The 22,760-nt window shown below is 43.8% G+C and overlaps 1 protein-coding gene across 1 annotated transcript; it reads left to right on the top strand.

Moving 5' to 3' along the window:
* On the top strand, positions 1-18,377 carry LOC135704466 (uncharacterized protein DDB_G0283357-like). The gene is made up of 4 exons (XM_065225946.1): positions 1-139; positions 443-506; positions 591-1,238; positions 16,209-18,377. The coding sequence occupies exons 1-4, from the start codon at positions 53-55 to the stop codon at positions 16,607-16,609; spliced, it is 1,200 nt and encodes a 399-aa protein (XP_065082018.1). The 5' UTR covers positions 1-52; the 3' UTR covers positions 16,610-18,377.
* Positions 18,378-22,760: the final 4,383 nt, after the last annotated feature.

The following is a 22,760-nucleotide window of genomic DNA, read 5'->3' as shown; positions in this document are numbered from 1 at the left end:
AGTGAAGTTAGTGAGTGTCGCAACGGACGGCCCGAAAATTCAGCCGAAGAAAATGAAGCGAGTGTTCTACCTGGAAAAGGTGCGGGACAAGAAGTGGGACAAGCTGGACAAGGATACCATCGTTGGACTGCGCTATCGGGTGGGTGTGCCAGAGCAGAAACTGCTGAGTCGTAAATGAGGGTCAAAACAAATTGAAAGGTTGTGTCTGATGGTATGCCGTTTGTGACGGGGAATTATTCTTTTTGCGTCGTTTCTGGAATGTTTTACTGCCATTGTGACTGTTTTAGAAAGGGTTTTTTTTTTGTGGTTTAAACATGGTGTGAATTTGAAATCTTCCATTCTAGATAGAGCTATGCCAATCTATATGTATTTACTTCCTATGTATATCTGACTCAAATCAAATGCCTAACCCTTTCCATTTCATCTTTATCGTCTCTTCCAGGGCTACACGACACCGGATGGACCGACGTCGAACACCAGCACCAACAACAGCTCAACGACAAACGGTGATATCAATAACCAAATCATCCGATGTTCACGTTTTTCTAATCAATCCAATCCCCTCAATTCCTCTTCCCTCCATTTCACAGCCGTCGTCAATAACAACAACAACACCAACACCAAGAACACCAACAATGGTCATCTAAACTCTGTAAATAACAATAGCATCAACAGTGGTGACTGCACGACGAATGTGGCGTTGAATAACGGACTGAATAACAATACTCGTTACAACAATAACCTGAACAACAACAATAACAACAACAACAACATTAGCAGTAAAGACCACAACTACGGTCCCGCTACGAACCCATCATCCACCACCTCGTCGGCGTATTCTTCGCAACCGCCGTCGCTCAACCAGTACGACCGCCGATCACCCGAGGGCAAGGACAATGATTCCTACGTGAGCGAAACCAGCGGCGGAAAGATGCTGAACAACAATAACAACAGCCTCAACATAAACAACAACAACAACAACAAGATACTAGCCTTATCATCCTCCTCTCCATCCTCAGTCAATGGTAATCTAGTCAGTAGTAGTAATAGTAGTAACAATCAACAATCGAACATTCCAAATGCCGCGGCGACGACGACGGCAGCGGCACCGGCGGCGACGGCCACGGCGACGGAAGTGTACTCCACCTCCAACAACGAGAACGGCAAGATCAACGTCCAGGTGACAGTCCTAGTGGGTGAGTACCGGAAGACCTTACCCGGCGAGAAGTCCGATGCGAGTTAGTAGAATGTTATGCTTTATCGCTTCTATCGCCATCATTCGATCCTGTAGTCTATCTATGCTATCTAGCCTATCGGTCTGTCGTTGTGTGGGCGAAATTTTCTGCTGGAATCTCGTCCCGCCGCAGAATCATCATCCTTTCCCTATCCTGCGCAATTTTTCCTATATGGGTACTAGGGACATACTAGGTATATTATTATTAGAGTTTGTTCTGTTGCTTTTTGCATGACATGTGCCCTTCCCTCTATCCAACCCTCTCTATGATGTAGACGTTTCTTTGTTCTTGCCCGCTTTCATTCGATACCTTCTTTTTCGCTATAAATTTATGAACATTTTATCTATATTCCTTTCTGGTTTGTTTTCATTGCTGTCAGCTTTTTTCCTGCTGCTGCTGCTCGTAAATTTCAATCAAAATAACTTGTGTGTTAACGTTATTATATGTATTAGGTACGTTCAATCCCATGGGAAAGAATGGGTTGCAAAATCAGTCTGTCCTATTGTGTGTTGCTCTATTGAATATTATAAAATTCCAACCGAACTCCGCCCGGAAGCCTGAGGACCGTTGGAACAGACTGTCTTCTAGGCTATGTTGTAGTTGGTGCCCACGTGGGAAGCGTCCAGTCAGTCGGTCGGTGTCCATTAAAATATTTTCAACATGGATTTTCGACGTCCCGACCGTCACCATCAGGAGGGGGGGGCTCTTGTGCATATGTAAATGAGCTTGGTCTTGTCCTCTGTTGTTCTTCTCTGATAGGTACCCGAGCAAAGTCGGGTAACAAAATGAAAGCTCATTTTCTCTTGCTGAAAATGTAATGTATGTTCATCTATCGTTGAACTAACCACCCTTATTCTGCACCGCGAGTGAGGTGACTTTCTATTTGGTTAGCACGGAGAGTCACGTCACTTGCGACGACTTTTGTCACCGCAATAGTGACAGCGAGTCACTTCACCTCACTCGCGGCGCAGAATAAGGGGGAACGATTACTGTTTAACGCCAGGCCCGTATTCAGTTAAATTTTAATAATACAAAATCAGTAATCAATTTGATTTCATTTGAAAGCAGGATTAGTTTTGATTCAACAGTGTAAAATTTCGCTCCAACATGAGATCAACTTGGGTGTTCAAAATAAGTTACATAATAACAGCAAATTTTGATTTCTATTTGATATCCAGCTTTGCTCGGGTACTGGCGGTGGTCAACGTGTGGAAAATTTACATAGCTTTTCAGCTCCGCTCAACATTGCTACATGCACCCATTGGACATCATTTGTTTGGACACGTCCCGGGTGGCTTGTTTATGTTTAATGAGGGTATGGCGGGGTTACCTCTTCCTTCCCCATGTGTCCCCCATGTCCGCCACACCCGGGATGTGTCACTTGACTATCAATTAGGGGAGGGATGGGCTCTCACTTGCTGTGTCCGTTGCCAGCTGGTGGTTGCGATAATTATGTAACCACATGAGTGAGTTTTTGGAGTTATAAGAGGATAATTCTTGACTTTGTGATTGTTAATTTCGATGGTGTTTCCATTGCGTTTTTACTCCAGCATTAATTTGATGTTTTTAGATCTGTATCTCTATCCAAATCAGACTATTGCTTTGGATACTTTGAGGAATTATGCGGAATACTTTCATAGCGAATCAAAACAAACATTGTGTAGTACTAGAATTTCGACTAGAATGGGGTTCGTTAATTGTTTGCTTGGGACCAATAGGCTAGTCAAGTAGTGAGCCAATTTAAAATCGTTAGTTTCGTATTGATTGTTGGTTCAACGGAAGGCGTAGCAGGATCTAATGTGGGAAAAAATGAAAATGAAAGGTTGAAGGACTACGATTCCAAACGGTACGTATTGATAAAGAATATACTTCCATTTTAGCTGTTGTTTGTCAGAACATGAAACCAGCGGAGAGTGATCCTCTGTATGCTTTAACAATTCTTGGAATCGACTGACCCCTTCCAGAGAATGATAACAACAGTGTCGGATTGGCCAGTGACATTCAAATGGTCAGCGAGTACTTTGCCAAGTTGGTACTGTGCCAAGTGGAAGATAATTCTGAGATAGCAAATTAATAATCGAGGAAGGTCCCACCATCATTGTGAATGGCATCATTGCCATAGTTTCAATTTTCAAAACAAATTTACTTACGCATCAGTTCAATTTCAGCTGGAATTATACTCGTCAGCATAAAGCAAAGAAAGAAACGTTTCACCTTTTTACGACAATCATAACAAAACAAATTATTGACAGCTATTTATTTCTACCTATGTGTGTGAAAGCACTCATGAATTAACACACACCATCATCACAGGTTCCACTTTTGCTCAGGAGAGGCGTTGCCGTTACTGTCTCCTGATTTTTGGCAGAGTTGCCAGTATTCTTGATTTGTAGTTTTCGCATTTTTGCTGAAATTCAGCAGTTTTGGATCTTATATAATTTTCAAAATGACGTCTTTGATTTTTTTCACAAAATTGTAGCACGGAAACGGCCGTTCTGATTGGAATGAAGTTTTAGACAAAATTGGAGACAATTTGTTTATTCATGGAAAAATAAACAATTTTTTAAAGTGAAAATTAAAAAAAAAATACTCAAATGTGGCTGTGGGAGTTTTGAATTCTTCAGAAAAGTTGTTTATTTTATCAAGATAAACTAGTTTGTCTCCGTCGTCATGTCTTCTAAACGCCATTTCAATGCATAAAAAAAAGTTATAGAAAAAAAAATATACATACTCCACTAAAATGACGAAGTCTCAAAAACACCAAAATATACCTCTCTCAAATTTTGATATTTTGTTTATCGAGTACTGCTTAATTTTTGCTGAAAATGTCAGGTTGCGATGTTTTGCGCTTTGAGTGATATTAAAGTTCGCAAATTGTTGTTTTTTTTTCGATTTTTCGACAATATCTTTAAAATTTGAAGCTTAAACCAGTATGTTTCTTCACAAAAGTTATTTATTTAATGCATATGCATAAGCGAAAAATATAACATTATATGGTTGTCAGCAAAAAAAACCGAAACAGAATGAAAAACCATATTTTCGACATTTTTTTCTTTAACACCATATAACCAACAATCAATACGAAACTAACGATTTTAAATTGGCTCACCACTTTAGTAGCCTATTGGTCCCAAGCAAACGATTAACGTACCCTATTCTAGTTGAAATTCTATTACTACACTATGTTTGTTTTGATTCGCTATGAAAGTTTGACAGATAACATCAGGGGTGTGTGGATTCATGCAGAACATGCAGGGGTGAGTGAAATAGCTTGGGACTGCTTGGGACCGTTGTTCTGGTACTGAGTGAGCCAAAAATAATAATGATTTTCTTCGGGACCCAGTGGTCTTAGAGTTACCTCTATGATATAACCATAAAGGTAACTCTAAGACCAGATAGTCCCGAAGAAACGTGCTCAACTTTTTGGCTCAGCTCTGGTACTCTCTTCGGTCCCAAGCTTATCGATGCACCCCTCGAAACATAAGAAAATCCACAAACCCCTCATTTTATCTGTCAAACTTTCATAGCGAATCAAAACAAACATTGTGTAGTACTAGAATCTCGACTAGAATGGGGAAGTTAATCGATTTGCTTGGGACCAATAGGCTAGTCAAGTAGTGAGCCAATTTAAAATCGTTAGTTTCGTATTGATTGTTGATATAACTCGAAACCAGTAGGGTGTGGAAATTTTACGTCTTGAAAAGAGTTGTTTATTTTGTCAAGGCAAACAACTTTTCCAAAGACATCAAGTCTCAAAACGTTTTATTGTGGCGCCATCTTTGCGGAAGAGTTTTGAACTATTTGTCTATGTCAATAGATGGTCCTTATTATGATAAGATACTTTATCGAAGACACTAAGTCGCTTAAATGCTTCGTTTCAGAGATATTAATTTTGCTCCGCTAGATTGGATTTCTGGCCCAATGTGCAATGCCTTGGTTTTCTTTGCATGCACGTAACCTATAGCTCATACCGTAGTACCAGAGAGGTAACTCTAAAGGGCCACCCACATTAGATCCGTTTGCGTTGCGTTAACGTAAATTTAACAGTTAGACAATAGATTTAGCTGTCACTTTGCCGCAACGCGTCCGATCCGGATCTAATGTGCGTGGGCCTTAAGACTAGTAGGTCCCGAAGAAACGAGCTCTACTTTTTGGCTCTGGTACTATCTTCGGTCCCAAGCTAATCGATTCACCCCTCGAAACATAGGAAATTCCACTAACCCCTCATTTTATCTGTCAAACTTTCATAGCGAATCAAAACAAACATTGTGCAGTACTAGAATTTTGACTAGAGTGGGGTACGGTAATCGTTTGCTTGGGACCAATAGGCTAGTCAAGTAGTGAGCCAATTAAAAATCGTTAGTTTCGTATTGATTGTTGGTAGTAGGCTGTGTATAAAAGAAAATGATTTACTTAGTTTGACAGTTGCACCATGACGAAGTGGCAGCGTATTCGTGATTTGTCCCACGCGCAAATGTCGTAAAAAGACATTTCAATCGCCGTGGGAGTGTCCCGGTGGACCGTCAAAAGGGTTTCTTTTTTTTTTTTATAGTCACTTAAACACTCTTGGGTCATTCGTGACTTGTCCGGGGTGAGATTTGAACTCGTTACTTTGGCGTGAGAGGTATGGATGTTAACCACTACGCTGGGGTCGCCCCCAACCCGTCAAAAGGGTTTTAGACCGAGAAAAAAAAGGACAACTATCCGCGAAGGTGGCCACAGGTCGTCTGAGGTCAGCTCGGGTTCCGAGGGTTATCGCTGCTATCAAAAGGAAGATTCGGGTAAATCCAGTGCGTTCAATAAGGAAAATGGCAAAGGAACACGGGATCAGTGACTTTACGGCACGTAAGATCGTAAAGGAAGATTGCGGGGCGAAGTCGAGGGCACGGAAAAAAAACTCACATGATTACCAACCGAATCCGGAAGCTCCGAGTCGAACGTTGCAAGAAAATCTTGAACTTCCTTAAGCGAAAAAATTCGGTAATCGTGTTCACCGACGAGAGCATGTTTACCGTCAATCCCGTATCAAATTCCAGAACCGACCGATACATTAGTTCTCTTCCGGTAAAAGACGTGGCCGACGAGCACAAGAACGTGTATCTGATCAAGCATCCTGCTAGCGTTATGGTGTTTGGATTGGTGGCTTCCGATGGCAACAAAATGGACCCGGTGTTCATTCCAGAAGGCGACAAGGTCAACACGGAGGTCTACATCGGGATTTTAAGTAAGTATGTTCTTCCGTGGATCAAAGAACAGTACGGTCCGAAGCCACACCTGTTGTGTCACACCTCGAACCGCACTCAGAAGTGGTTGCAGGAACATCTTCCGTTCTGAGCGAAGGATATGTGGCCGCCATCCAGCCCCGATCTTAATTCGCTGGATTACTCAATATGGTGCGTCATGAAGGCCAAGGCCTGTTCTAAACGCCACCCGAGTACAGCAAGCCTCAGACAAACATTGACCCGTACCTGGAGAGAAATGAATCCAGACTACATTATTAGAAACTGCCGTGCATTCCGGAAGCGTGTCGAGGCCGTAATTGTAGCAAGTGGAAACTCGATCGATGATCAACATAGTTTAAGACTCTGAGAAACATCACCCTTTTTTTTTTGTTTTTTCCTTTGGTTTGTTTTTTCCGTCGATCTTGTTTTCCGTGCTGAGCACCAATGCTACCGACGTGCCAGGAAGGCAGCTCCCACACGTGGACCCTACCTATCGACCCATCAACTCATGGACAGGGGACCAACGGCTTTACTTCCCTTTCGAAGGAAGGCGTGATCAGACACGTTATGCCTCAGAACATCCCGGCGGCGCCGACTGGTATTGAACCCAGGCCTGCTGGGGTGAGAGGTAATCACGCTTACCACTACACCACCGGCGCCGTTATTCCTAATTTATAGAACTCATTTAAAATCAAATCTCAATAAATGGTTAACATTTGAAACGGTATCGTGTTTTGGGCATTTCAATTATATATAGTTATATATTTTTCCGACTATACGACCTCAACAATCAATAACAGGCTAGAGGAGCTAGTCGGGTGAGATTATATTTGATACAGCTACTGTAGTGGTCATATCAACTAATTTCTATTAAAATGGGTAAAATTGACCTTGTTATCAAATGTCAACACCTGAGTAACCGTTACCCAGTTTTTGTCGCAGGTACGTTTACCCAGATTTGGGTAAATGCATGTTTACCCATCAGATTTGACCGATCTGGGTGGATTCCAAATTGCGTTATGTTAAACGGAGTAGACCCATTGGGGTCGTTTTTGGCCTGGACACACCGTGTAAATTTTCCTTAATGCATTTGGAAGGTTAAAGAAATTCTGAGGAGAAATCCAAGAAAATGCTGAGGGAAATTTCAAGGAATTTCTGCAATAATTACTATGGAATGCGCTGTTTCCCAGAAAATTTTGCTAAAGGCTGTATAAAAGTGAATTGGTACACACAAAAAGACCTATAATTCGTGATTCAATAAGTTTAAAAAATCCATTAATGGTTGCTCTACAGTACTTTTATTAAAACTTCACAGTTACAGCATTAGATGGTTACATTTCTCCAGTTCGAACGAAATCTCGAACCTTCCTCTTGATGGAGCCCATCAGCACCCGCACAGTGGAAACGGCCACGGAATCAGCGCATTTCCTTCATTTTGAACGCATTTGCTGGATGTTTTTGAATGCCCCGCCGCTTCGTCGAAGTCGCTGCTTTGAAATTGCCCAGTATTTTTCGATTGGTCGAAATTCCGGGCAATTCCGTGGATTCTTTAGCTTGGGGACAAAATCGATCTTGTTGGCAGCATACCACTTCAGAACCACCCTGGAGTAGTGGCAGCTGGCCCAATCAGGTCAAAAGATGACTTTGACCCTATGCTTGCGGATGAACGGCAGTACACGCTTTTTCAGGCATTCTTCGATGTAAACTTGGGATGTCACAACTGCAAATCGCTTGCCAAATCATGGCCTTGCTCGCGAACTTGTCGGCAAACACAAACTTGAATTTTCCCGGCACATCCCCACCTCCAGTCGCGATGTAAAACTTTTGACCGGGAAGCTGCTTAAAATCGAGTTTGACGTACCTATGTTTCGTCATCGATCAAAGTTCAGCCCTTGTGTTTTGTCAAAACACGGTCGTACAACAGCCTTGCGCCCTTTTTGGCCACGGAATTCTACTTCATGTGCCGGTTCGGATGTTTACAGGCTTTGTACGACTTGTATCCTTCCCTGGCGATGATGTTCCGCATCGTTTGAAAGTTGGCGTTATACCTTCTGGTCAGATCTCGGATCGAAAGACCGGGGTTGGCTTTAACGGACCTCAACACCTTGCTGCGCAGCTGACGATCCCTGGTTCCTGTTTTTTCGTAGGTCCGCTGATTCCTTTCCACACTCAGAGTTTCCTTGTAGGTTTTGAGCACTCGAAAAACTGCACTTTAGCCAGCTTGGAACCGGACCACTCCGGATTTTCCAGGTATTTGTGCACAATATTTTTTCTTCTTTCGAGTTCCATTTGACGTTATTTCCGAACGCGATCGACTACTTTGATCAAACTTGCACAAGTTGTTCTCTATAGAAGTGTAAACAAACCACTGTCACAGATTTTCGATTGCTCGCCCAACACTAGAGGCGTGCTAGCGGCGCACGAGGGGCGTACCAATTTACTTTTAGTCAGCTCCCGTAGAAATGTGAAACATGATTTTTGGAAAAATCAGCGGAAATTGTTTCCTAGGATGGCATTTTCACAAACCGCTCCGAAGACAGAAATCCTGTGGCACCCTATTTTTTTTCGTCTTTAAAATTATGTTTTAAAATGTTCTTAGTTTTACAAAATGTCAAGCTTTAATAGTTTGTATTGTTCTGGCTGTCTTTTTGCTGCTGACATATTGTGACTCGTAAAGTCCGTAAGTGCCCGTTCTGAGTGTTGGAAATTTTAAAAGTAAAGGGTGGAACGGTTAAAAATTGGTCGACTCAAATTTGGCGATTTTTTTTTTAATCGTGCTTTAAAAAAAAACTTGAACACCCTTCATTTTGTAGGTCTGTGCGTACGGAATGTTGCCTCCAGCGTTGCCAGATATACCGATTTATCGGTATTTATACCGATTTCCAAACTAGATACCGATATACAGATAAGGTTCCTCAGAGTACCGATTTTTGCGATTTTATACCGATTTATACCGATTTTTTTCTATAATTAAAATTATTATTGCCTGCCCGCACTCGAATTTCGGAGAATTTTTTTTTGAGAGACTTGTATCTTTTTGAATACCTCATATTTTTTGAGCCTTCAAAATTCTAAACAATCATCTCTACAGATGCTTTATGTTTGATACTCTTTCGACTAATGTTTGCATTTCCTCGCCGTTTTTGGCTACCCATCGAGAAATAGTCGATGGCTCTTTCCGGTAAGTCCTAGGGAATCGAGAAATATTTTTCAAACATTATTTAACTTCCGGAAGCTTTTATTCATGTTTAAACTTCCTTAAGTTTCATCCAACATTCCTTCGAATTTTCTACCACCTTACCTTGGAAGCTTCTTCAGCCTTCACTCGAATGATTCTTTCATCTCCCACCAGTTTTTTAAACTTACACGGAACTTCAAGGATGCTATCAGATTTTTATTGCGGATCCACACTAGCTGCAGGCACATTTAAAAAGTTCTGAAACTTCAGAAAAGTCCCGAATTTTGTGTAAGTTTCGATAAATTATAGACAGTTTCATTAACTTCTGTTAAACTTCGAAAACCCGGAAATTTCAGAAAAGTCCAGCGAACTCCAGTGAACTTAATGAAACATCATAAATATTTTAGAAACTTCACAAGTCCAAAGAACTTCAGGGAAATTTAATGGTTTTCAGGAACTTTAGTGAAGTTTTTCCGAAATGGCTACTCCTGGAAATTTACTTCCAATTTCCGAAACTTTTCTGGCTTCCTTTGGATGTGACATCCGATTTTGTCCGATAGCTTATTAAAATTTTTGCCACAAGTTTCTCAATTCGTGTCTTGGAAGTTTCCAGCTTTTCTAGAACTTCATCCAGGAGAGTTTCTTTCATCATAGTTCAAAATCTTCCCGACATTTCGGCCATCGCTTGTGGCCTTTTTCAAGGGAAAATATTGTTTGTCAGTATTGTCAAAAGTTTACTCGTTGATGTGGCTGATTTTCCATGTTTTGGTTTCATTTAATGATATTTAATTGGAAAACTACTTTCTCACAATTTTGATCACCAATTGAGGACAACGATAGCTTTAAAAAATAAATTATAAAAAATAAAGAGTGTTTTAAAAATTAGAAAGGCGTTAAACAAAGCTATTCCCCTCAAGTCCCAGTCGTCACCATTGTTGAAAGTTTTCGCTTCCAAAAACGGCAAAAATATAAAATTAATTAAATAGTAAATACAGATAAGTACCGATTTTTTAATACCTTTGATACCGATAAGCTTTAAAACAATCTGGCAACGCTGGTTGCCTCTATTCTGTTTTTGCCATTTTCCTTTCAGTTGTCAAAATGGTGTCGAAGCGTATCAAAGTTTTGCTCGCGGTTAAGCGAAATCCAAATTATTCCCACGCAGATTGATTGTTGAAAAATATTGGGCAATCGTTAAAACTCAGAAAACTCCGAAAACAGATAAGAAACAGTCCAAAGCAAATTGACGTTCAGCATCAAATAAGGTTGATACAACAACGGTACAAAATCTGATGTAAGGTGTGAAACATAAACAGTTAGCATTTGGAAAATCGGAAGCCTAATCAAATGATGATGCTGTATTTACTTACTTACTTAAGGGTCCTGTGCACCACCAGCGGTGCAAAGGGCCAACGTGAAAGACTTCCATCCTGAGCGGCTGCTCGCTTTTGCCTTGACCTGGGCCCAGGTCAGATTTCTATCGACTTGCTTAATTTCCTTATTGAGGCTCCGCCGCCATGAGCCCCTGGGTCTGCCTCTGCTGCGATGTCCTGCTGGATTTCAATCCAGCGCTTGCTTGCAGATTTTGTTTCCGCCCCGTCGAAGTGTGTGGCCGACCCACCTCCACTTTCGCTCTCGAATTTCTGTTGCTATCGGCTTCTGATGACATCGACGATGGAGCTCGGCATTCGAGATCCAGTTGTGAGGCCACCAGGCACGAATTATATACCGCAGGCATCGGTTGATGAAGACCTGTAGCTTTTGAGTGTTCTCCGCTGATACATACCACGTCTCGCTGGCGTATAACAACACAGATTTCACGTTCGAGTTGAAAATTCGGATTTTGATGCGTTGACTTATCTGGTTGGATCTCCATACGCTTCGTAAACTCGCAAAGGCAGCCCTAGCCTTCTTGATTCGTGCACCTATGTCGATCATGATCCCGCCGTCCGACGCTATTTTGCTGCCAAGATATTGGAAACTTTCGACCTTCTCCACTGCTTGCCCCGCTACCGTAAAGTTGGAAGGGTTGCCCGTGTTGATATCCAACGATTCGGTCTTGTTGACGTTGATGGTGACATCCGCCGCAGAGGAGCGTTCGGCTAGGTCATTGAGCTTACTCTGCATATCAGAGCGCCGTTGTGCTAGTAGAGCAACATCATCAGCCAAATCGAAGTCGTTGAGATGCTCCATGGTGATAGACTGCCAAAGCAGCCCACGGTTCGGTACACGGTCAATTGCACCTACCATGATCTCGTCGATTACGATGAGAAACAGTAGCGGTGATACTATACATCCTTGTCTCACACCAGCGACTACCCGGATAGGGTCGGACAAGGCTCCGTTATGCAGAACTCTGCACGTGAAAGCCTCATACTGCGCTTCGATGAGGTTGACGATTTTATCCGGGACTCCCTTGCGTCTCAGGGCGCCCCACAGATTCTCGTGATTGAGACGATCGAAAGCTTTTTCGTAGTCAATGAATACCAAATAAAGGGACTCTTGGAATTCATTGACCTGCTCCAGGATGATGCGGAGCGTGACAATATGGTCCATACAAGATCTTCCGGCACGGAATCCTGCCTGCTGCCGTCGGAGAGTCGCGTCCTGTATCCGATTCAGGATAACTTTGCACAGAACTTTGAGAACAATACACAGTAACATGATGCCTCGCCAATTGTCGCACACAGTCAAATCCCCCTTCTTTGGGACCTTCACTAAGATGCCCTGCATCCAGTCGGCCGGAAAAGTCGCGGTGTCCCAGATATTACAGAATAGTTGATGCAACATTTGTGCGGATAGCATGGGGTCAGCTTTGAGCATCTCCGCTGATATGCGATCGACCCCTGGAGCCTTGTTGGATTTCATGCTTCGGATAGCTGCTTCAATCTCCTGCAGTGATGGGGCCTCGGAATTGACGCGAGTGATGCGCCGCACCCTAGGCGGATCATGCCGAGATGTTGATGGCTGGTTGGCCGTCGAAACTTGAAGAAGTTGTTCGAAGTGCTCAAACCAGCGTTTCAGCTGGTCAGTGGGGTCGGTAAGCAATTGTCCAGTCGTGTCCTTCACTGGCATCCTCGGGTTCATCCTTGCTCCACTCAGGCGTCGTGAGATATCGTAGAGGAGGCGTATATCGCCAGTGTTTGCGGCTTTCTCCCCTTCGTCGGCCAGGGAGTTCACCCACGCTCGCTTGTCCCGTCTGCAAGAGCGCTTGACTTCCCTCTCTAGAGCCGAGTACCGTTGACGGGCTTCGTTCTTGGCTCCTCTGGTTCTCGCCCGCTCTATCGCGGCTTTTGCTTCTCTAAGCTCCTCAATCTTCCGCCAGGTTTCATCTGTGATCCACTCTTTCCTCTGGGTGCGCAGCTCACCCAAGTTGTTCTCGCTTGTTTCTATAAAGGCATTCTTGATGGCCGTCCATTGTTCTTCTACGCTGCCACCTTCTGGAACGTCCGCAGCTCGAGTCTCAAGTTCATGAACAAAAGACCTTTTTACCGCTGGATCTTCAAGTCGGCGTGTGTTGAACCGCCGCCCGAGTCTCTCCTTCCGTCGCTGGATCCGCGCCATGCGTAGGCGGATTTCACCGATTAGAAGGTGATGGTTAGACGCGATGTCGGCGCTGCGTTTATTCCGGACATCAAGAAGGCTCCGTCTCCATTTTCGGCTGATGCAGATATGGTCGATCTGATTCTCGGTATGTCCATCACGGGAAACCCACGTGACTTTGTGCACTGGCCGATGGGGGAAGAGCGAGCCCCCGATCACCATGTCGTTATTGCCACAAAATTCTGCAAACAGCTCACCGTTCTCGCTCATTTCGCCGAGACCATGGCGTCCCATGACACGCTCATAGTCCGTGTTGTCGGAGCCGATCTTCACATTGAAGTCGCCAGTGTAGATCTTGATGTCACCCTTTGGAACCTTATCCACGACGGCATTCAGTTGACTGTAAAAATTCTCCTTGTCCTGTAGCTCGGCAGCATGGGTTGGCGCATAACATTGGATTATGGTAAGGTTACGAACCCGTGTTCTAAATCTGGCAACGATTATCCTCTCATTAACAGGCTCCCACTTGATGAACGCAGCACTTGCCTGAACGCTAAGTAGGAGACCAACTTCACGATGGCGGGGAGCGTTTTCACCTCGAATACCAGAGTATAGTAGTACCTGACCCGACGGCAGTTTGTGTTCTCCAATGTTTGGCCAACGAACTTCACTCAGTCCCAGGATTTCTAGCTTCATGCGTCGCGCCTCGTTGGCGAGTTGTGCCAGTTTACCCTGCTGGGCTAACGTCAATACATTCCATGATCCAATTCGTGTCCGTTGTTCTGCGCTAAAAGTCATTGCCGTTAAATCAGTTCGATGTATTTCTCTGTTGGTTTCTGTAACAATTGTAAAGGTTTCAGAGACAGTAGGTGGTTGGCCTAAGGTCTCCTATCCGCCGTGATGGGGCTGCCATCTTAGGTGTAGCTTCCGGGGAAGAGCATTTCTTATTGAGCCACTGGATGTCAGTCAGACGCTGTTTGAGCCGCACCTCCATGGTGAACAGACGCTCGGGTTGGCGAAGCATTTCCTCTATCACCGTGCTATGGTTACCGCGCCAGTGTTCGCGTCGCACCTCCTCACTCTGCTATTGTCGGATTGACAACAGTGGACCAGCTGTGTCCATGTTTCAGCTGGCAGTTTTTTTGTGATCATATGCCTCTTGCAGGCGTGAGGTAGGAACTTGTAAGGATCAGAGCTAGGTATATCGCTCCTTCCAAATTGTCACTCACCATTTTGTAGCCCGATGCTGTATTTGGTAGTAATTAAACTTCATTGCCACAGAGAATATTCCGTTTATTTAATTAATTTCTATTAAGCGAACAAAATGGAGACGCATCCACGTTGAGCCTTCACCAGTCTCGAACTATAATCAAAATTGTTGAAATCTTTTCCAAATTTCTCTGTACTGCTACCGATGATTAAATTTCTCATGAAATCTTCCATGCAATATAAAATGACGGGAATACCGCAGGCAATTATTTGGTCTGCGTTCTTCAACATGATATTAGGTAGGTAGGGTTAATGTCGCTATTGTTGGCCTAAAATTGGGCCCATACATAAATTTCGAAAGAAATCATTTATCTAAGCAAATTTCTAGTGTAATTGTCCAGATGACGCATCATTCTCAATTTGAGCAGGAGATTTGTATCGCTGAGTCCAATATTTAGATCCATAAGTCAACATTAGAGCCACGTCTCCAGATGAGTTCAGAATAGATTGTGCTTCATTCCCACCAAAACCGTGTAATATAAAGCGTCAAGCAGTCAGTGTTAACCTGGTTGGAGAACGATGGGGACGTAAATTTGATAAAATATGAATTTCGCACCCCTCTCCTCGGTTGGCATGATTTCCTATGTGAAAGCTATTAACCAACCAACTGGGAAAAGAAAGAAACTCCTACTCCCGTTCAACCCATAGCTACCGGCACCGGTGGGTGATCCATCTCCGGTAGAGGATTCGCGTTTACGTACGGAGCGAAAATTGATGGTGGGTGGAGGAGCGATTCACATTGTTTCCGTGCAAACTGTAATATGTTACCGGGGATCACAGCGTTTAACCCTCCATTTAACAATCAATTGGCGTTTGCTTCACAGCCTCGTAAAAATCACACTCAGATTCGGTTGCTATCGTTTGCGGTATTTTAATCAAAACCCGAGTTGACTGTCATTGAAGCTGGAGAAATCATTTTCGAGGTATTTTTGCTCGGGTCATCATTCAACTTCTTCTAAGTACTAAACTACCCGGAAGCAGCAGCACACGCAAGCAAACTGGGCAGAAATCCTTCCGTAGATTTGGGATTATCTGCAATGAGCCGGATGTAATTCGATGCATGTTTCCCTTTATGGTTTTTCCGCATTTTGCGCTGCGAGCAAGATTGAAGGAAGGAAATTGAGTTTAGGAAACGTTTTTCTTCTATATGTTTGTACATTATCTACCGCACAATGGATGAAAGAGTTTCAATTTGCGGGAGCAAATGTGGCATGCTGGGATTTTATTCTGCGCCGCGAGTGAGATGAGGTGACTCGCTGTCACTAGTGAGGTGACAAAAGTCACCACAAGTGAGGTGACTCTCCGTGAAATTCAAATGGAGAGTCACTTCACCTCACTCGTGGCTCAGAATAGGCTTCATTATTGTAAGAATATCTCTTTTTTCTTAGTGCATTTTAAGGGCTCTTCATAATCTAATAGGGAAGTATTGTAACAAATTTCACAACGAAAACAAACGGAAAGGGGTGATTTATAGCATGCATGTTCAGTACCCGCTTCTAGTTTAGTAATAACCATTGTATATTCGTTTGTCAGTGAAACAGTAGTTGATGTTTATTTGTAATCTTCAATCTTAATACAAATCTGTAAAAAGCAACAAGCAAAAACAACATTTTTTTCTCTTTCTTCTTCTCTTCTACCCACCCCCCACCCTGCATCCACACCGGACACACACACAATCACCCCTCCAACCCAAAATCACGAAAATCCAAATAAACAAAAATCAAAATTCATCTCACCAATCACAAGATCCATCTGTCGCAGGAACGTTAGCCGACCTGAAGAAGCACCGTTCGCAGAACCGGTCCAGCGTCAGTCCGGACAACGGGTCCCTGCTGAGCGCCCAGAGTTTGGGCAGCCTGACGACCGGCGCCAACGGGCAACCCCTGGAGCTGTCACTGGTCTCTGGAACAGCGGCGACGGCGGCGGCGGATCATCTCCATTCGTATCCGCATGGCAACGGAAACGGAAGTCTCGTGGGAGGAGGTGGCGGCGGTGATAAATCGGGAATTTCCACGCTGAGCAGTGCAACTGGCAACGGGTCCCTGGTGATGGCTGCCGGAGGCGACGGAACGCCCAGTGGGACGCTGAACAAGTTCAGTGGCAATACCAGTGACGTCGTCAGTGATAGCACCCGCTCCCGGCGGTGCTGTGTGGTAATGTAAACAAACAATAGAGGCCGACATGCGAAATGACAGGTAAGCCATTCTGCCAATTCATATCAAAATCAATGCGCAGGCCTATACATTGTGGATGCGGTCAAACGAGAGCAATACAGGAGGGAGTGGAAAGCGGAAGAGTGTTTAGAGGGAAGAGTTTAGATATAGTTTCGTGCCCCCCTCTTAGAGGGAGGGAGGGACACCAGCAGCTGAAAAGCAACTGAAAGTTGTGATATATACGATTTGTGTTTACACATATTCAATTTTTTTTTTTCGTAGGTTAGGTTCGAATCTTTTCGCGTTTCCTTGCTTCCTCCCTGTGGTCCCGTAGTTGCAAATTGTGGATGTAGATATATTTGTATATTTGTTATTGTGTATTCTATTGTACATGAATTGATTTGCCTTCCTCTTTCGCCGTCTTCCCGGAAGGCCGATGGAAACGCGTGAATGATTTTCTGTAAGGAGAGTATTTTAATTTTGTTTCGAGAAACAAAACAACCCATCAAGAAAGTCCGTAGAAACAGAACGCAGTATTCAGAATAGTACTTAACACAGATCCGATATACTCTCGGTATTAGTCTTTATTTCATGGCCTTACTTACTTACTTACTTACTTACTTATACATGTGCAGCTTGTCAAAACTGAAACAAAAATAGCATGCGAATAGCAATAACAACAAACTAAGATGTCAATCGTGGTCACAGTTTAGCTCCAATTTTGTCGTTATAAATAATGATCCCTTTTGGGAAATCCTTGCCTGCTTCAGGAGGTTATGTTTCCGAATGTTAAAGGCTGATAAAAGTATTCGTCTTCACTTCTATAGCCTTCGATGATCAGCTTGTCCAATTATCCCACCTTCCATCACAACTTCCTGAAGGTCAGCTCCAACGCTGCATCTTTCCGAACAACTTGTATGATCCAAAGATTTAACTTCTCTGCTGCAGGCCTATAGCCAAGCTTCCTGAATTCAAGAATAGCTATTTAATTCCACTGCCGGAACTTCCATGCCCCGGACAAAAGAGCTTTACTCGAAACGCGCAAAAACACTGAAAAAAAAGAAACGTCAAGCATAATCAGGCAGCAAGCATCATAGAACAGTAGGCTAGGCGATGGTGTAAATATTATGTTTTGATGTAAAATTCACATTAAATACAACCTACTCAATTACCGCACTTACACTTGAAAACAGAACAAATGCAATGAAAAGTAAAACATCACACGTGGTTCAATTAATCAAACCTTGAAGAAGAAAAAAAAACTATATTTACATAACTGCTCCATCAACAGGCGATGAAAACGATTAGCAAAGCTATATAGAAAACGGTAGAGATTCCGAGCTAACAGTTTCCAAAACAGCACACGTACCGTGATTATCACAAGTAATTAAAGTTTTTTTTTTACTGTGCACTCTTCTCTAGGTTAGTAAGAGAAGTCATGAAAAGAATAGAGAAAAAAAAACACAACAAATCGTTTTCCTACAATGAACCAATGATTTAGTCCATCTACACAACAGTTGTTATGCTTATTGGAAAAATTGAGCTGTTTTTGATTTGAACCCACAGCAACAGCAAAAGATTATTATTATGGTTATTATTATAGTTATTGTATTACCCACGAGTCGACAAGTCCTTTTCTTTTTATTTTTTTTAATTTTCTTTGCAATTTCTCACGACAATTTTTAGTCAAACACAAAATAGAACACACAAACACACCCACAGATACCCAACAGTAAAACAAGCGATCAGATCAAAGCAGAATCGTTATCAGAGGAAATGTCCGAAAGATGAGAGAATATATTTCATTCGATTTATTGAAAAATTTAGAATTTCAGCCTGCAATTTAGTTGTGCTAAGACAGTCCGAACCTCCCGGGAACCTTTCGAATGTCCGCTATATGAGCGCTCATACAAGGCCAAAAAACGTTGTCCCTGGGCAAAGTTCAACGATGACTCGATATCATTATGACTAACATGCACTTTCAAGGTGTCGATTCAATGAAGTTAACCAAATTCCCGGATTTTCCAGTAGATTATCCAAAAAATTCCAAGTATAGTTTTTGGCAACACTCGTCGACTAATGCTTTCTTCAGATATGCACATGAACCTCTAACAAAAGACAAAAATCACGTGCTGCCAAAAACGGAAAGGCAGCGCATTGTTTTCTAAATTCACAAATGATAAACGTAGTAAGCACCAGGTAATAATTTCAAGCAGTAACCGGGATGTTACTATGATTGACAGCGATGTGCGAAGAAAACTGCAACCATCTCAATTTTGAAAAATGCGAGGGGGGTGACACAGCTACATTATCGTCTTTTCACCATGCATCTCACATATCTTTTATTTATTTATTTACCGTACTCTATCTGTTTCCATCTGTGTCATCTACTTTTATTTACACGGCGAATGAGAACGACCCAAATTTGAGTTTAGTTCACTCATAATCACCAAAAGTGCAGGAACTCAGCGATGAGTAAAATTTGTCTCATGGTTTCCTGTGGAAATCCTAAAAAATCTGCCGGAAAATGAGGAATTGTTGACAGACGAGTGGTCCAGACACAGGACTCGTAATCGGTTTATTTCATTTTTTTTTGACTTTAAATGATCTATATTTCTTGAATTTGTGTGGTTTACATGTATAACACTTCTTTTGATATTTCAATTATTATTAATTAATGTTCCTAGTCCTATCAGGCCTGTTTTAGAGAATGACCACCTTGGTGGGATTGGTTTGTTTTAAAATTTGAAAAAGAAGACTACTTATAACTACTATTTACAACTATAACTAACCTACAACTACTATATACACCTAATCTACTATATACAAATTGCTTATCAAAGCATGTTCTGATAAATTACATTTTTGTGCAAATTTAGTCTTAATTTCGTTAATTATGGAATCTATTTTGGCAATGCCTGCCTCTTCGTGTAAATTTGTTACTCTAGTGTCGAAAGGACGATCAAGTACCATCCTCAGCACTCTATTCTGAGCGACCTGGATTTTGTTTCTGTGAGTCTGTGCACATGATTCCCACACCGGAGCTGCGTAGAGGATCGCAGGTGCTATGATTTGTTTGTAGACAGCCAGTTTGTTCACCCTTGAGAGGCGGGATCTGCGGCAAATCAGCGGATACAGACACCTAACCAAGGCAGAACACTTGATTACAGTTTTCTCTACATGCGAACGGAAGAGGAGCTTTTCATCGAACAACATCCCGAGATAGGTTACTTCGGCAGACCACTCAACCTTTGTGCCATCCATGATTACAGTACAAGATGGAGCCGGTTTTAGTTTGGGGGTCTACCTGTGGAGGAACATGATTGGTTGATTTTGATTTTCCACGTGGTGGCATAATGAGCATGACGCCTTCAAGGCATCGTTGGAGCTTGTTTGTTATTTCGCGAGGCATCCTTCCTTCATCTAAAACACGCAACCGTCTCCGAGGGGAGGAATGTCGGAAGTGTATATGCTGTAAAGCAAGGGGCCCAGCAGACTGCCTTGCGGGACTCCTGCTGGGATGGAAAACGTGTCGGAAAGACAACCATTCAACGATACCTTAAACGACCTTTGCTGAAGGTAGTTACGGGTGATTTTAACCAGATGTAATGGGAAGTTGAAGTTACAAAACTTGTACACTAGTCCATCATGCCAAACATTGTCAAACGCCTTTTCAACGTCTAACAAGGCCATGGCTGTGGACTTGGATACAGCTTTGTTACTTCGGATGTTATTCATCACCCGTACTAGCTGGTGATTGGTGGAATGCCCCTTTCTGAACCTAAACTGTTCCGGAAGGAGAATGTTATTTTCCTCGACAAACTTGAGCAAACGATTGAGAATGAGTTTCTCGAACAATTTGCTCAGCGCTGAAAGGAGGCTGATTGGTCTGTAGCTTGAAGCTAGCGTTGGGTCCTTCCCGGGTTTGCGGATAGGTATGATTTTCGCTGTCTTCCAGATACTTGGAAAGTAGTGCAGTTCCAAGCATCTGTTGAAGACAGCAGCCAGCAGAGAGTGAACCTTCATGCTGAGATTTTTCAACACTAAGTTGAATATTCCGTCAAATCCGGGGGCCTTCATGTTTTTGGTGCATTTCAGCGCTGAGCAAATCTGTTCTACTGTGATTCTATCCTCCAGAGGGATGGCACAAGGGGAGGAATCAAGGTTGAGTACACATTGCTCAACCTGAACTTCGAGCGGACTTTGGATGTTGGAGCCAAGCAAGTGCGATTTGGCAATATGCGCACCAATCGCATTTGCTTTCTCCTGAGGGGTGATTATGAGCCGATCGTCATCATTTTCATCTTTTAGTGGCGGAATGGGTTTAGGGTGCGTCTTTAAGACCTTGGCAACTTTCCAGAATGGTCTGGAGCGGTCGTCCAGATTCTGGACAAGCCGCCCGAAACTTTCGTTCCGGAGTGAGACCATTCTGGAAGCAATCTCCTTGTTCAGATCGGCCATTTCACATTTCATCGCTTGATCTCCAGTCCTCTGAAACTGGCGTCTACGAACATTTCTCAGGCGAATTAAGAGTTGGGTGTGGGAATCAATAGCAATAAACTTACCCCTCACAGGAACTCGTCGGACGCACGCCTCGTCAGCCACGGTTATGGCTTGGTGGAGTCCCTCCAACGCTCGGTCTATGTCCTCCACGGTGTCAAGCGGCGGGTTGTCGATGATGTACCTGTCTACCACGCGTCCAAACTGGGCCCAGTTTACGCGATGATAGTCCTTGCGCAGGCTTGAAGCAGGAGCCACGTTGCAGCCCAGCTCAGACACCACCGGTTGGTGGTCGGAACTGAGTTCGTTCAAGGCTACCGGCTTGGACAAGCCGATATTTGTCAGGAACAGGTCTAGCGTCGATGGGTTGCCCGCCGGTGAGATAAATGTTGGCTCATCCGAAAACCAAACGGAGTACAGTCCATGCTGTGAGTGGTCGAACAGCAGACGACCGTTCTGGTTCTGCCTGTAGTTAAGCCAGGCCTCATGGCGAGCGTTTAGATCTCCTCCTACTACGAAGCGGGAACCGTTACGGGTGATGGTGGAAAGGTCCTTCTTGAATTTAGCCGCTAGTCCACTGCTGGCGGCACACTCTCGAGGGCAGTAGACGGCGATGAACTGGACGTATCCAGTCGACGACTCCACCTCCACACCAAGGGCCTCGATGATAGTGGTGCGGATATGGGACAGAGTGTGGTATTTTATTCCTTTCTTGGCGACGACCGCTACACCACCCCCCCTGGAGCTGGTGCGATCAAGCTGGATAATGTTGTGGTCAGGCAACCAGAAGCTGTCACCGGACTTTAGGTGGATTTCGGTTAGAAGACCCACATCGATGCTATGCTTGCGGAGGAAGTCGGCAAGCTCAATCTGTTTTGCCCTTACAGAGCAAGCGTTCCAGGCTCAATCTGTTTTGCCCTTACAGAGCAAGCGTTCCAGGCAACGATGGTTTCGGCTGCCACGTCGAGTACGCCTGCAAGAGAGCGTCTATGGCTGTGGGGGCATTATCCCGTATGATGTCAAACAGCTCGGCAGTGAATGCCAGTAAGCGTAGGCTCCTCGCTGGGGTCGTAGTATCTATCCTCAGATACGGCGGCCCTGCGTGGGCTGCGGTACTGGATATTGACTGCCACAGGCAGAAATTAGAGAGTACACACAGGCTAATGTGCTTAAGGGTGGCCAGTGCATACCGCACTATCTCGAGAGAGGCCGTCTGTGTCATAGCAGGGATGATGCCAATCAGCCTTATCATTAAGGAGGATGTGGCGTGCTATAACGCGAGGACCGTTCGAGGGGTGCGCAACAACGCGCGAGTTGTGTCGACCACGAGATGGCAATTGGAGTGGGAAAACTCCACAAAGGGGAGGTGGACTTACCGTTTGATACCTTCCGTATCAAGCTGGGTCAACAGGCGCCATGGGGAAGTAAACTTCCACCTGACACAGTTCCTGTCAGGCCATGGCTGCTTTAGGAGCTACCTGCATAGGTTCGGACATGCAAGTACTCCCACCTGCCCCACATGTGCTGGTGTCGAAGAGACCGCCGAACACGTCGTGTTTGCCTGTCCACGTTTCGAGCCAGTATCGAGCGCTATGCTAGCGATATGCGGAGCGGATACCAGTCCGGACAACATCGTTCATAGGATGTGTGGTACCACCGA

Source organism: Ochlerotatus camptorhynchus, unplaced genomic scaffold (genome assembly GCF_037179485.1).
Source record: "Ochlerotatus camptorhynchus isolate MF236.1 unplaced genomic scaffold, CSIRO-AGI_Acam_v1.1 ptg000022l, whole genome shotgun sequence".
Taxonomy (NCBI): domain Eukaryota; kingdom Metazoa; phylum Arthropoda; class Insecta; order Diptera; family Culicidae; genus Ochlerotatus; species Ochlerotatus camptorhynchus.
The sequence above is the reverse complement of the archived record's forward strand: the minus strand, read 5'-3'. Positions and strand labels throughout refer to the sequence as shown.

Bases quoted from the DNA above. Each gene is read 5' to 3' on its own strand.
- LOC135704466 (XM_065225946.1), top strand. From the start codon at position 53: ATGAAGCGAGTGTTCTACCTGGAAAAGGTGCGGGACAAGAAGTGGGAC. The intron at 140-442 runs GTGGGTGTGCCA...CGTCTCTTCCAG, and splicing joins TCGTTGGACTGCGCTATCGG to GGCTACACGACACCGGATGG. The intron at 1,239-16,208 runs GTTAGTAGAATG...CATCTGTCGCAG, and splicing joins CGGCGAGAAGTCCGATGCGA to GAACGTTAGCCGACCTGAAG.